This window comes from Drosophila virilis, chromosome X (assembly GCF_030788295.1).
Source record: "Drosophila virilis strain 15010-1051.87 chromosome X, Dvir_AGI_RSII-ME, whole genome shotgun sequence".
Classification (NCBI taxonomy): domain Eukaryota; kingdom Metazoa; phylum Arthropoda; class Insecta; order Diptera; family Drosophilidae; genus Drosophila; species Drosophila virilis.
This window is the reverse complement of record NC_091543.1, coordinates 17,450,696-17,463,831: the sequence shown is the minus strand read 5'-3', so window position 1 is coordinate 17,463,831 and position 13,136 is coordinate 17,450,696. Positions and strand designations below refer to the sequence as shown.

Here is a 13,136-nt window from a genome sequence, read left to right as displayed (position 1 = left end):
GAAAGTTAATAACTTAACCTTTTACCCATTGATTTAAACAAGGCAAAGATTGATTTTAATTGCAATTTATATAATATGTATCATTTTGAATCAGTTCGTAATCTGTCTAAAATAGTAAAGTCTATATGATTTAATTTTAAAGCGTTCAATAAGCTTTTCCCATACGTTGCCTTCAAAAGCGGTTAAGCCAAAACGCAACACTTTAATAATTATAAAAAAGAAATTTGCCATTGGGCAACAATTAATTTTATCTATTGATGATACTATCAATGCATTTTTTAAATGAAATATGACGATATTAGGCTAATTTAAATCTCCTTCCGCTCAAAGCATTTGTTTCAATTTCACATTTAAATAGTTTTGGCTGTACTTCTTTGCTTAGGCATGCCATTTTCATTATATTTCAATTAACTTAAAACTTCAAAACAATCTATGCATCAATAAGAAAAAAAAACAAATAAAAAAAATATATACAAAATACTTTAATTTAACACTTTTTATTAAAGTCTATTCACAGTACACTCAAAAAAAATAGATTAAAAATTAAATATATTTGTGTCTAGAATTTTGTAGCATAGTTTATGCAACAGTACACTTAAAGAAAATATATATGCATAACTAAAAAGGGTAAACAAATATTTATACAAAACTCTTCACATAATTAATTTCAACTTTATTTATTTAAATTATAGTTATTTAGTTTCGTTTATGTTCCTTTCCACAAAATCCGAGTCCCAAATAAACAAATCACTTGTTTCATTTTCAGTAATAAATTTGCTTCTAATATCATCTGCCTAGTCATTCTCTTTTTTGTATTTAACTAAACAACACTACAAAAAAAACACAAAAGTAAAAATTAAAGAAAGTGTTTGAATAATTTTAAGAAGCTATAAAATAAATAATAAATATATTTTTTTTAATAATTAACTTGTTTAACACACTAAAAAAAAATGTTTATACATTATACCCTTGCTACCTGTTTTCAATGGGTTCAGGGTATTATAATATTTGTGTTATTTATGAGTAAAATATTCTTTGAATAATCAGTTTCTCAAGATTTGCTGTTGGGCAGCAGCGAAACGCTTGGCGACTGTTCCAGCCCCGTGTCAATGGCGTTGTGCCAAATCTCGCTGGGGTTCTGCTCCGCGCAGCTGACGCTGCCGACGCTGCCGCTGGCGCTGACGCTTGTGAATGTGACGGTGTCGCGTCTTCTTCTTCTTTTGTCTGCGCAACTTTCCATTGGATCTGGTTCTAGACTTGGATGCGTTCCTGTGCCGCTTGGTGACGCGCTTCTGGGCGCCGCCATTGTCTAGCATTTGACTTGTGGGCAAAGTGGGCGCAGGCAGATCCTCCGTATTCTCCAGATTGCGCCAGCGTCGCGTGCTGGTGCCATTGTTGTTTGTGGTTGTTGTTGTGGTTGTTGTTGTGGTTGGCGTTGTGGTGGTGGAAAAGGTGGGACTTGGCTGTGGCACCACAATTATATTATCTCTGGGCGGCTCCTGCGGGAATAGGCCGCGCCACAGCATGAACTTCTTGAAAAGATCTCGTCCGCTGCCGTTGTCAGCTTTGGCATCGGACTGACCAGCACTGCGACCCATTGTCTGCGGTAGACGGTAGCCTGCGAAAAGAATAGGATACAATTACAACTAGCCGGGTGAATAAGTGTAGCCCATGCCGCACCAGCTCGTGTTGCCTCAGTGCCAGCCACGTGCAGGTGAAGCAGCAACAGATGCTGCAGGAAGAGATTGCCCAGCAGCAGCGTGACTGCTCCAGCTCCTGCTGCAGCTCTAGCTCCAGCTCCAGCTCTGGCTCGAGCTTTTGTTGGCAACGCCATCGTCTTTGGATTCTATCGCTGAGTTCTGTGCGAATGCTCGGCTGAGGAACGACTCTTTTATAGATGAGTGGGATGCAATTAAAAAGTTTCACCCGAAATCTAATTGCGGGCTTGCGTGCATGACACGACGTCAACGATGGATGTCTTGACATGGTATCATTAGAAGCTTTGGGCTGGGCTATGGAGTTGCAGCGATGGCTGCCGGGCACGTAAATCAACAGAGAGTGTGTGCGAGTGTATCTATGAGTTGTGCGCGCACACACACACATACACACGCACATCACACGCCACACACACAGAGTGCGTATCTGAGGCACAAGTGAAAGTTGTAGGCACAGTAAATCAAATCTAATAAACTCGACAATAAACATGCGCACATAAATCTCGGTAGGCGGCACGAACGAAAAACTGGCAAATCAAGTTGCAGGCCAAACAACTATGCACACACACACACACACACATACACACACACGGACATGTACGCTAACATTGTATCTGTGAGATACAATACTTATGGCCTGCTAAAGCAACAGCCCGAGCGTGTTGTATAAATAAATAAACGAATTTATGTTTTCACAGCCAGCCTCTGTCTTTTGTGTGTGTGTGTATGTGTAGCATATTTTTTTATGCACATATTTATATTACATGACCACTTTTGCGGCCGAAGGATACGGCAGCCATATGCGGCAGATAGTGTCAGTGCGTGAGACACTCAGGCAAATAACTTTAACATAATTCACTTAAATCTTTTTGGTTTAATCTTGAAAGTGTTTCATACACACACACACACACACACATACAGGCATACACAGACACACAGTCACCCTAGCACTAAGCGTTTCATTCACACAAGCACACAGCCAGACAGATAGATAGACTGACAGACAGTCGGACAGACAGACGGACGGACGGACGTACGGACGAACTGCAAGTCCTGACAGTCAAGTACATTGTATTCTTCACATATACCCATGCAGACACACAAACATGTAGACGCACACATGCTTCGCCCCTTAACTGTAACTGTATCTCTATCTGCAGTAAAAATGTATCTGCTCCGTGTAGCTGTGTGTAACTTTAACTTTTGGTGCCAAAGTCAAAATGTTTTCTTGTAATTTCCGAAAGTGTTGTGTCAATAATCACCCAGACCTCATATGACCCTTAACCCGAGGCATTCTGATTAGCAAAACAGAAGAAAATGAAAGAAATATTTTAGAAAATAACTTTGAATGCATTACATAAATTCAGTTTGGAAATGCCAACAAGAACGCCTGAGAGCTAAGTTAGAAATAAAGTGGGGCCTTCAAGCAGATGCAAGTTGAGCGCGGTTCAAAAATTGCATGATGGCAGTTAATTCTTCAATACTTGCGGATAAATAAGAATGAGCTATATACTTAAACATTGCTCGGGTCGAATCAAAGCCTGCTTGCTCATGTTGCATATATCTAGTCATATGTTAGATGCCAGTTTTTTATGTTCACGATAGCTATTTGACAAATGCATGAGAACAAATAAGAATGATCGATCGGATCGAATCGCTAAACTGTCCTTAAGCCTTAGCTTCTCATATATCTTATATCCAATTATATTTGTTAGCTAGCAGCTATATATATATATCAAATATATTTATATGTATATCAAATAGGAATATATTATTTTATTGCTCGGAGCAAATCAATTGCCTGCCTTCAAAGCTGGGCTTCGCATTGCAACAATTCACTTTCAACATTTGCGCCCGTTCTACTGAAAATATTGCAGGCTGTGCATATATTCATATAGAACATACGGGCTATATTTGATATCTATCCACAATTTGGTTAGACCCAAGCTATAGATGCTTTGTAGCTGGGTCCTCCTGAAAAGACTTTCACAATAAACCAAACCAGTTTTTTAAAAATAAAAAATAAATGGTTCAGTTCATAGTAAAATTAATAGAAGCCCGGTTTCAAAATCGGTTTGCTGACTTCATCAGATATTAGTCCCATATATAATCATTGTATATATGCATATATGTATATATAACAATGTGTATGCATAATATATGCCAATGTAAGACAGCAATTTCAATTACTTACGGGGGCGGGGGATCAGCTGAATGTTGAAATAATTGTGTATCTGAAAAGTATTGCTTTATAATAGAGTTGTGCAGTCACGCGTAATGCTCTTTATTCGAAATGCCTTTAATCATTTGCTTCGCTTAAATTTTATATTATTGGCTCGCTGCCATTGGAAGTTATCATCAAATGTGGAGCCTGTTTGTGTTTGTGTTGTTGTTGTTGTTGTTGTTGCTGATTTTGTGGTTGCTGTTTGTGATAAAATCCAATTATAACATATTCTAAAAACTTAAAAGCTTCTTATATTTATTTAATTTGTTATTGTGGCTTGGCTCGTTGATGTGCGTGTTGTATTTGCAAATTCGGTTGATGTTAGTTTTCTTGTCGAATTCCAGTTGCCAATTATGATTGTTGTCGTTGTTGTTGGTGCTCTTATTGACACACACACACACACACACACACACAACACACACACTCTAGATAAGTGCTGCCATCAATTAAGATGTCTTTTGGGAGCTATGCATCTCCGTTTCCATCCGCATCCGCATCTTAGTCGTCGTCTTGGCAGCTCCCCAATAGCTGCGCTCTCTTTTGAAAATAGTTGACATATTACTGTGAGACTAAATGTCTAATTGTCTGACTGACTGGCTGTCATATTGTCTGGCACATTGCATTTATATGAATATCCATCTCCATTTCTAAGCATATTTCAATATTCAGCTGCACTTTTCGGCTCACCCGCCAGCTCAGTCCTCCTCATCCACATAAGCTAAATTCCAATTTATTAGTACTTACTACTTCTTCGTCTTATTATTATTGTTGTTGTTGCTGCTGTTGTTGCTGTTTTCTCCTCTGATTGAATTGTTATGCAAGCAAATTAAATCGATCTACTTAAAATTTGAGCGAAGTGCATTATAGCATTAAGCTCCACAGCTTCGATTCTGACCGGCACAACATGGCGTATGCTTAATAGTTTCGATTAGCCTCCGTTTACATACGGAAAACATTCGTGATTTAAGCCTCAAAGACAAATATGCAGCTGCTTAGCTAATAAGCACTCAATTTATACTAGAGTTTGTTAACAGATTGTGCTTTTTGGTACTCAGGTTAATATGCTAAGTGGAAATTGTCGATACAAATAACTATTGCCTTCTTCAAGTCCCCGCCCAGAAGTGAGCCAAGCCGAGCACAATGCAAGAATTCACCAAGTAGACAGTGTAAAGCATATGTGTATTGCAAATATATTCCCTAAATGTACAAGAGTTAGTATTGGCTGCTTTATTTGTCTTTTGGCTTATGTTCATTTAAGCATAGCCTAGTAGAATCGTCTTATTATTTATATTATTATACCCGGAAGTGTCTCCGACCCCATAAGGTATATGTATTCTTGAGAAGCATTCGTCTGTTTGTCCGTCCATTCGTCCGCATGTGAGAATGGGCTGATCTCAAAGCCTCTAACAACTTGAAATTTTGAACATAGGTCCTCGAAGTTCCCGCGCAGCGAGCTTTGATACCTTTTTTCGTTTTCAGGCAATCGATAAGAAACAATTTGTAAATCCTATATTTTGAGCATATCTCTTTGGCTTTAATGGTCATCAAATTTGACGTGAAGCTTCTGGAATCGTATATGCAGGTCATTTCATTTTAAAGCTACAGCTAAAAGAAATTATCATCCAATTTAATATATTATTATATATTTCTACTGGAGAAGGTTTTGCAAGCTTCTGAATTCCAGTTGATGCTAAAAATATTCTCCTTTCAAAATGCAGGTTAAAATCTTTTTTTGCTCAACTAACCAGCTCTCGTAACTTTTACAGAATATTCGTTGTTTTATTTGCTTCAAAATAATTTACATAAAAAAAAAAATAGAACATTAAAATAAATTATGGTCTAGAGTTGTGAGTCGAATGAGTAAATGCAATTCCTGGCCAGTTCTTTTCAAAATCTTTGTGTGTATCTTGCTCGCGCTCGCGCTCACAGATACTGCACACGGCGAATGTTCTTGGCGAATGTCCTCAGGGGATTCCGCATTGGGAAGCCCTCGTTGACAGCTGCTGTGGAGACTGCGGCGACTCCGGGACGTTGCCTCAAGCGCTGGCCGAAGAGCTGGAAGCGTGAGTTGTTTATTTGCTGTGCGGAATTATTGGCTGGCTCCTCGATCGCATCGTTGGACTCTGGTTCCGGCTCCTGTTTGTCAATGGCCACCGCAGCGTCATCTTCACCCTCCCGAACGGGCAGTGCTCCAGTGCTGGCCGCCAGTTGCCTAAACATGCCCAAATTGAGTGGCACATAGCCGACCGCATTATTGCCCAGAGTGACGGGCACCAGAGGCATACCAGCACCCAGACCGCTGAGACCGCCGAGACCGCTGAGACCGGCCAGACTGCTGATGCCACTGATGGCACTCGCACCGCCAAGGCCACCAAGGCTAGCAAGGCCGACGCCAGAGACAGCCACGTCGTCGCCATAGAGATCCGCAGCGTTCAAGTCGATCAGCTCGTAGGGCAGCTCCTGAACAGCATCCTGTCCCTGACGCGTCTGGAAGTACTGCATGGGCAGCAGCTGTGGAGCGCGTAGCAGTCCAGATCCGACGATACGTGCGGCAGCCGCTGCGGCCGGAGTTGTCAGAAGATTAGTCACATTGTTGTTGTTAATGTTCACCGTGGTTATGTTCCGCCACCCATCGCTGGGCGAGCTGGTGTTCTGTTGCCTGAGGTACTTCATGTGAAAGAAGCGCGGCTCGTCCTGGCTGCTGCTGCGGCTGCTGGGATTGAAGTAGCGCATCTGCTGTGCCGCCGCAACGGGTGTGTTTAACAGAAGTAGCTGTTGTATCTGTGCGGGCGTAAGCTCTGCAGCGGGCAACAGATCCGCATAGTCCAGTTCCAAGGCGCCGCCGACACCGCCACTACGATCAGCCTCTGCCGCCTGCTGGCTGCGCTGCTCCTCTGCATAAATGTTCGATGCTAGATGCTTTGGCTGCTGCTGTTGCTGCTGCTGTTGCTGCTGCTGCTGATAGCGGGCGATTGCCGCACGTTGCAAGTTGGGGCGTCCGTAAGGCGTTTCAAAGTACTCATCGTTCGAGTTGAATGTCGTGTGCCACAGCGGCAGCCCGAACAATGCCGCCTGCGTGGGTCCCGTGCTGGTGGCACTTGTCTGCACACGCCGCTGCCTGCCCACATTGGCCGCCCGGCCGCTGTCCAGGCCCAGGCAGCTGAGCAGGGCCAGCGCCAAAACCAAAGTACGTCCCACTTGCATTTGCATCATTTTGTTGCTCCTTCCTGCTTGCTGCTTGCTTCTTGCCACTTGCTGCTTGTTCAGTTGATGGCTCGAAGTGCTGTCTGCTTAGTCCAGGTCGTCCGGCTGGCTTATATACTTCTTGGCTGCCGAGCTGCTCCAGCTGGGCAGGCTAATGAGCGCCATTTATCCGTCGGTTATCGCGGCCGCTTATCAGCTGGGTAGAGCGGTCGCAGCCGCGGCAGCGGCTTTCATCGCGATAGCCCAGAGAGCTCATTAATTTTGCTTCGCGAAACTTTTGTGCGATCTTAAGCTGCTTTAATATGGCTACCAAGAACTTGACGCTAATTGCGGAGCACATCGCACCATTGCCAGCAATTTCGAGCCACTTATACACTTATATATAGATGATCCTCAGCTAATTACGTCATTAATGAACAATTTATAACTGCAAAGCGCGTTACTTATACCCCTTTCCGCCCACTCAGCCCTTTGAGACCAAATTTTTTGTAGCACTTGCTTCGTCTCCTGTCAGCTGGCAGCTGGCAGCATTTGTTTCCCTGTTTGTCTGTTTGGCCGGAATAGCCAGCGATTTTTCCATTTTGCCTAGAGAAAAACGTAGATATGTATATTTTGTTGCACAGGCTGCAGCCCCCTCCCCCATTCCCAACCCCACCCCCTTCTGCATATACCTTACCCTCAAGCTATATGCCAACCGACAATTTTGTTATGCCATTTTCATGCAAGAGCTAACGGATCGGACTGGTGGTGGATAGGGGGGCAGGCGTGTGGTTACTTCTCTTTTACTATCTCTTCCCTCCCGCTCTTTCCCCCCATCTCTTTCTCTCGCTCTCTGTCTGTCTCTCTCGCACTGTTTGTCTTGGCCCAATGTGTCAAAGTCAACTTGGTAAAAAGTTTGCTTTTTATTATTTCGTTGCCTTCATCGTCGCCGTCGTTGGCACTTTTTGAACTTGCCACTTGCCGCTCGCCGCTTGCCGCTCGCCGCTTGCCGCTTGCCGCTGAGGCTGCCTCCGCTTACGGTATACCGACCGAGCGAAAATATGATAGCATAGCATACTTTCCGGCGCTGGCCAAAATATGTACGAAAACAGAGCTCACTGAAATTGGGCAACGAGTGAACCCAAATAGCAAAAATATGATGGAAAAATGCTATCAAATGGTGTACGCGTGACTTTCAGATTCCCTGTTCAGAGGCAAGTACCAAGGGTGAATGTTTTTGGTTTCGAAAAAGATTTTGGTTTAGTTAAAGGAAAGATAAGCTTTAATTAATTATACATAAATTTATAACAATTTATATTAATAATAAGCACAATAGATAAAAATTATTATTATTTATTTATTAGATTATTAATTAAATTTCTGGTATTTCAATAATATTATTGGGAAAAATTTGCGCCAGCCCGGTATAAACTTTAAGATACCCTTTCCATACGCTAGATACATTGGACGAGTGTTGGGTGGGTGCATCATGAACGTGTTGTTTGGGGGCGGGCGCGGTAAAAAAATACTATGCCATAATACGATTTTACCAGCGGCGTCGACTGCACTTACAAGCCGCTGGCCGCGACCATGCACCGCCTGGCCCACACCGCACTTCTCCAGCCCACTTGTAGTTTGCGCACTTTGCGCTCGCGTTTCTTTTCTCTTCTCAAACAGTTTTTTGTCGCAATAAAAATTTAAGTCGATTTTATGGGCACAAAAAGCAAGTGGAAAGCCGAAGTCTCAGGCTTGAGTTGTGAGTTGCGAGTCCCGCGTACTAAGTCCTGAATCGTGAGTCCTGTGTCTGGAGTCTTGAATCGTGGCATCAACTCTCCGAATGCAAAGCACAGGCAAAAATTACAGTGCTCGGGCAAAAAGTTTCATTTCTCTGGCGATTTTGTTGTCTCAACTTTGCATTCATATGCAAGCGAGCGGGGCGTGGGGCAGGGCGGGGCACAGTGGCGGCCGCAGGCGGGCGGGGTCGTCAAAAATTGGAAGGTTTATTTAAATTTCAACTTGTTTCGAAAACGTTTAAAAAGTTTCCGCTACTAACTGACTGCTGATAACACAAAGTATCTCCGACCCAACGCCGCAATCATTCCGCTGCCATGCCACGACTCGCCCCTCCACCTGCTGCTCGACGCCCCCGGGGCAAGTTGAAACAACTGGCAAAGTTGATGCGGCTTGTCCTCAGCCAGTCGAATGCTAGCAAAGGGTTGCTCGGTGCGTGGGGGCTAGGGTTTGACAAAATTAGCACAAAATATTTTATTTACTTATTTTAAATGTATTTTCATATTATTTTTAAAATGTTTTCTGCTCCTGTGAACTGAGTCTGTGCGTTTCGTGGGAATGCGCCAGACAGCCTCCTGGCTGGGGCTATAAATAAGGTTGTGCCCCCTTAAATATAGATATAATATACGTCAGAACGATGAGCTGACACATGTGGTGGGCCGCCAGTCAATCAAAATGCGAAAACCCCACCTAGGATGTGGGTCACAAGCCGGCATGGACAAGTTTCTGGCCTGCCTATGTGAAATTGCTTAGCTCAGCATTGTGCGGGCATTGTGGAGAATACAAATGAAATATGTATTCTTGTGTTCTTTTGGAACAATATAGGCTACTTATTCTTAAGAAAAATTACTAATTATTGTTTGATTGAAAAATGAAATGCAGGACAAGATTCACCTGAAAAGTTCGCATCAATACAGTTTTTTTTTTACTTTATACTCTAGTTTTATTTGATATGTATTTTTTAATTATAGTACAAATTTCCAAGAGGCAGCTTATCAGTCAGTCAATCAGTTAATCTGTCAATCAGTCAGGACAAACAGTTTAATATAAATTGATGTGAAGGCGGGCTTTCGGTTTAAAAGTGCAAATCAAATGCTATAAATAGCTCCTCTTGGAACCAGCAAAATCCTACTCCATATTCTACCCCATTCTACTCCTTTAAAGGAAATCAAGATGACGGCTGCCTTGCGTTAGTCGGTCTAAAATTTCGAATAGCTCGTATTAGTTATTTAAAATGTTGGACAATGGCAAGTTGGGTGAGTTGGCAAGTCCGTTGATCTGGGAACGCCCCTTTTTACCCTGACCATATGCCGCTCATTAGCAGCCACTTTGGGCTTGACACATTCACACACAGGCGCTGGCACAAAGAAGATGAAGTCGCCGACGTGGACGCGCATCAGCCTGGTAATGGAGGCAATGAAGATGAAGATGTCCGGATCCAGGACAACGACGATGACGATGACGATGACGATGACGATGACGATGAGCTTGAAGCGTCTTCGGTCGTCTGTTGTCGCCAGCGTCAAAACGAAGTGAGTCGCAACTAATTTCAGTTTAATTTGTGTCAGTTTTTGTCTTAGCGCCGTCGCTTTTCTTTTCACACTTTCCCGATTTCTCGCTTTCTCGCCAAGACGACGTCGTTACTTATTATCCTTTGGCTTCAACGTGCGACGTGTAAATGCTGCTAATGACGTCGTCGTCAGGACACAAAAGGCTCAACGCTGAGAGCTCGGCGCTGAGTGCTCATCGCTTAGCACTCAATGTGCTGTGCGGAATGCCTTAGCCGCTTTCCCACCAACCAGTTGGACTGACTGAGTGACTGTCGTTCTGTCGCTCTGGCTTTCTGTCTGTCTGCCAGCGACTTTAATGACTTCCTTCTTTAATTTAGCGAATTTATTATTTTAATTTGCGTGCTTTACGTTTTTCGTGGCAGATTCGCTGGGCGAATTTTCGGTTTCGATTTCGATTTCATAATTAGGGCTCCAAGTTGAAGTCATTTTTGGGTTGCCAGGGGCAAAGACAAGCCCTTAAACCAGAAAGCTTCAAATCCAAGCCGCCCAACTGCCTCACGATGCCATCGCATCCGCAGCTCGCAGCTCGCAGCTCGCGGCTTGTGGCCCCGCAGCCGGCAGCCCCCCGCCGCCCCGCATCATTCATCAGCAACATAAACCGCCAGCGTCCATGATGTTAATGCGCTTATTTTCATGTTAATTACCAACAGACAAAGCAGCTTCATCAGAGGCCATAGTTTGGGCAGGCCGAGCAACATGGACGACAGGGCCTTTGACGAGGACCGCCCGCTGCCAGTAGATGGCGCTTCACGTTGGCTGGCCCGGGGGCTAAGCGACCTGGTGCTCAGATTTTTGGCAGGCGATTTAAATAATTGACAGATTTTCGCATTTCGCTGAACGCCGTCGGGCGACTGTTTTTATGTATTTCTCGTTCGCCATCTTGTCAGCCGTATCGGCAGGGGGTCAATGGGTTCTTCAAACAGCTCCACATCATCTCGCTTTTTAGCTCTATCTCTATCTCTTTCTATATCTCGCTCTCGCTCTCGCTCTTTCTCTTTGTTTTTATCTCCATGTGCATCTTAAATTTCATTCTCCACTTCTGCATGGTCCCCGCTTTGTTCGCTGCCACATTAAACTGTTTTATCTTTATGAGATTATGTCTGCTGTTCCCTTCTCTCTCTCTCTCCCTCTCTCTCTGTCTTTCTCGCTCTCTCTTTCTAATGTGTGTGCGTACGCCAGACAAACTCTTTGCCCAAAGGATTTGTGTTTGACAAAGTTAAATGCACGTTGCGCCCAGGCACGCAGCAACAAGCCCCACTTTCCCTTATCCCCTCCGCTTGCCGCTCTCTTCCTGGTTCTATTCCCATTTCTGCTCGCCTCCATTGTTGCCTGCTCTATTCAATATTGGTTTATTGGCCAGTTGAGCTTTTCCCAACGATTGGAGCTGTTTAACCCGAAAGCAGCCCTAGGTTATGGCTACACCTGATAGCTAATGGTTATCAGGAGCACGTAGAACGGCAGCTGCTCGCTAGGAATTGGGAACTAAAATAGTTTAAATAGAAGTTCGAATCGATATTTATCGACTTGGAAAAAATTGAGGCACTACAAAAACTCGTTTAATATTCAGAATTTACAGAGTAAAGTTCTTATACCTTGACTCAGCTATCCGTTCTGATCAAATGTGCATATATCTGTCCTGTCTGTCTATCTAAAGTTCATCGGCTTAGTTTGTTGAATATTACAAAATTATCCGAATTTCAAGACCCTAGATCTCATAGCCTTTAACGGTATATACTGGACTTAGCTATTCCGTTGCAATCGAATGTGCATATACTATAAAGGTTCAACGATATTTAGCTAAGAAATCCATAATTCTTTAGGTCTAAGGCATATTGATGTGCTTGATTTGATTTGACTTAGGCTGTGCTCACATATGGTGTCTCTGGGAAGGCTACGGCACAACTTTTGATTACCCTGTCGACTGACTAAACCATAAATGGCAACTGCATTCGAATTTTTTTATGCATTTTATGTCGACATTGCCACCTTTGAGTGGCTGTAGTCGCCACAGTTGGGCCACCTGGCGCAGCCAGCGATAGAACCCACACATACACAACGGCAGTAGATGCAAAATACTATGCAACATTCAGACACACTCACACACACACGCAGAGCATCTCACAGAAGCGCTGACAATGAGCTGCAGCCCCGGCGTGCAAAAACAATGAGGTGATAAACTTGAAGGCTCAACGCACAACAACGACGGCAACGACAGCGACCCGACGGCGACGCGACAGCGACGTCGACGTTAGCGTCAACGTCAACGTCAACGTGGAAGTCAACGTGGCGCACATTTTGATGGCACCTTGGAGAGGCGAAGTCATAGCGAAAACAGAAGTGCAGCAGCCGTTTCTGGTCGAGATCGGGCAGAGGTATGTCAGGGGTATGTCAGGGATTGTTCTACGGATCTTTCATTGCGGGGCAGGGGTAGATGGGTTGCGTTGGGGCTGGATTGTGTGGGACGGTGTGTGTTGGTGTTGTGGGCATTCGTGTGCATGCAAACAACAAAGGAAAATCAGCAGGCGACTTGCCTTCATTGTTGTTGTTGTTGCTGCTTTTGCAAGTTTTCATGCAGCCCCCAGACGTTGCGAGCGCGCCAGTGTGCGTGTGTGTGCGAGCAAGTATTTCTTTTTCTGCTCTTTAACGTTTTTC

The 13,136-nt window shown here is 43.8% G+C and overlaps 3 protein-coding genes across 5 annotated transcripts in view; 1 reads left to right on the top strand and 2 right to left on the bottom strand.

The window, feature by feature from the left end:
* The window catches only part of LOC6635438 (E3 ubiquitin-protein ligase KCMF1), a 126,203-nt gene that overhangs the window by 95,021 nt on the left and 18,046 nt on the right, over window positions 1-13,136 (top strand). The gene's annotated exons all lie outside the window — the stretch shown is intronic.
* Window positions 711-1,834, bottom strand: LOC138911042 (rho GTPase-activating protein gacII). The gene is made up of 3 exons (XM_070207925.1): window positions 1,681-1,834; window positions 977-1,618; window positions 711-830 (listed from the first exon to the last, which is right to left on the bottom strand). The coding sequence occupies exons 1-2, from the start codon at window positions 1,832-1,834 to the stop codon at window positions 1,107-1,109; spliced, it is 666 nt and encodes a 221-aa protein (XP_070064026.1). The 3' UTR covers window positions 711-830; window positions 977-1,106.
* On the bottom strand, window positions 5,743-7,214 carry LOC138911298 (uncharacterized). The gene has a single exon (XM_070209469.1). It carries the CDS (start codon window positions 7,150-7,152, stop codon window positions 5,863-5,865), a length of 1,290 nt encoding a protein of 429 aa, XP_070065570.1. The 5' UTR covers window positions 7,153-7,214; the 3' UTR covers window positions 5,743-5,862.

Excerpts from the sequence above, each read along its gene's own strand:
- LOC138911042 (XM_070207925.1), bottom strand. The coding sequence starts at position 1,834 with ATGGCGTTGCCAACAAAAGCTCGAGCCAGAGCTGGAGCTGGAGCTAGA. Across the intron at positions 1,619-1,680 it reads CACTGAGGCAACACGAGCTG|GCTACCGTCTACCGCAGACA; the intron begins GTGCGGCATGGG and ends TTCTTTTCGCAG.
- LOC138911298 (XM_070209469.1), bottom strand. The coding sequence starts at position 7,152 with ATGATGCAAATGCAAGTGGGACGTACTTTGGTTTTGGCGCTGGCCCTG.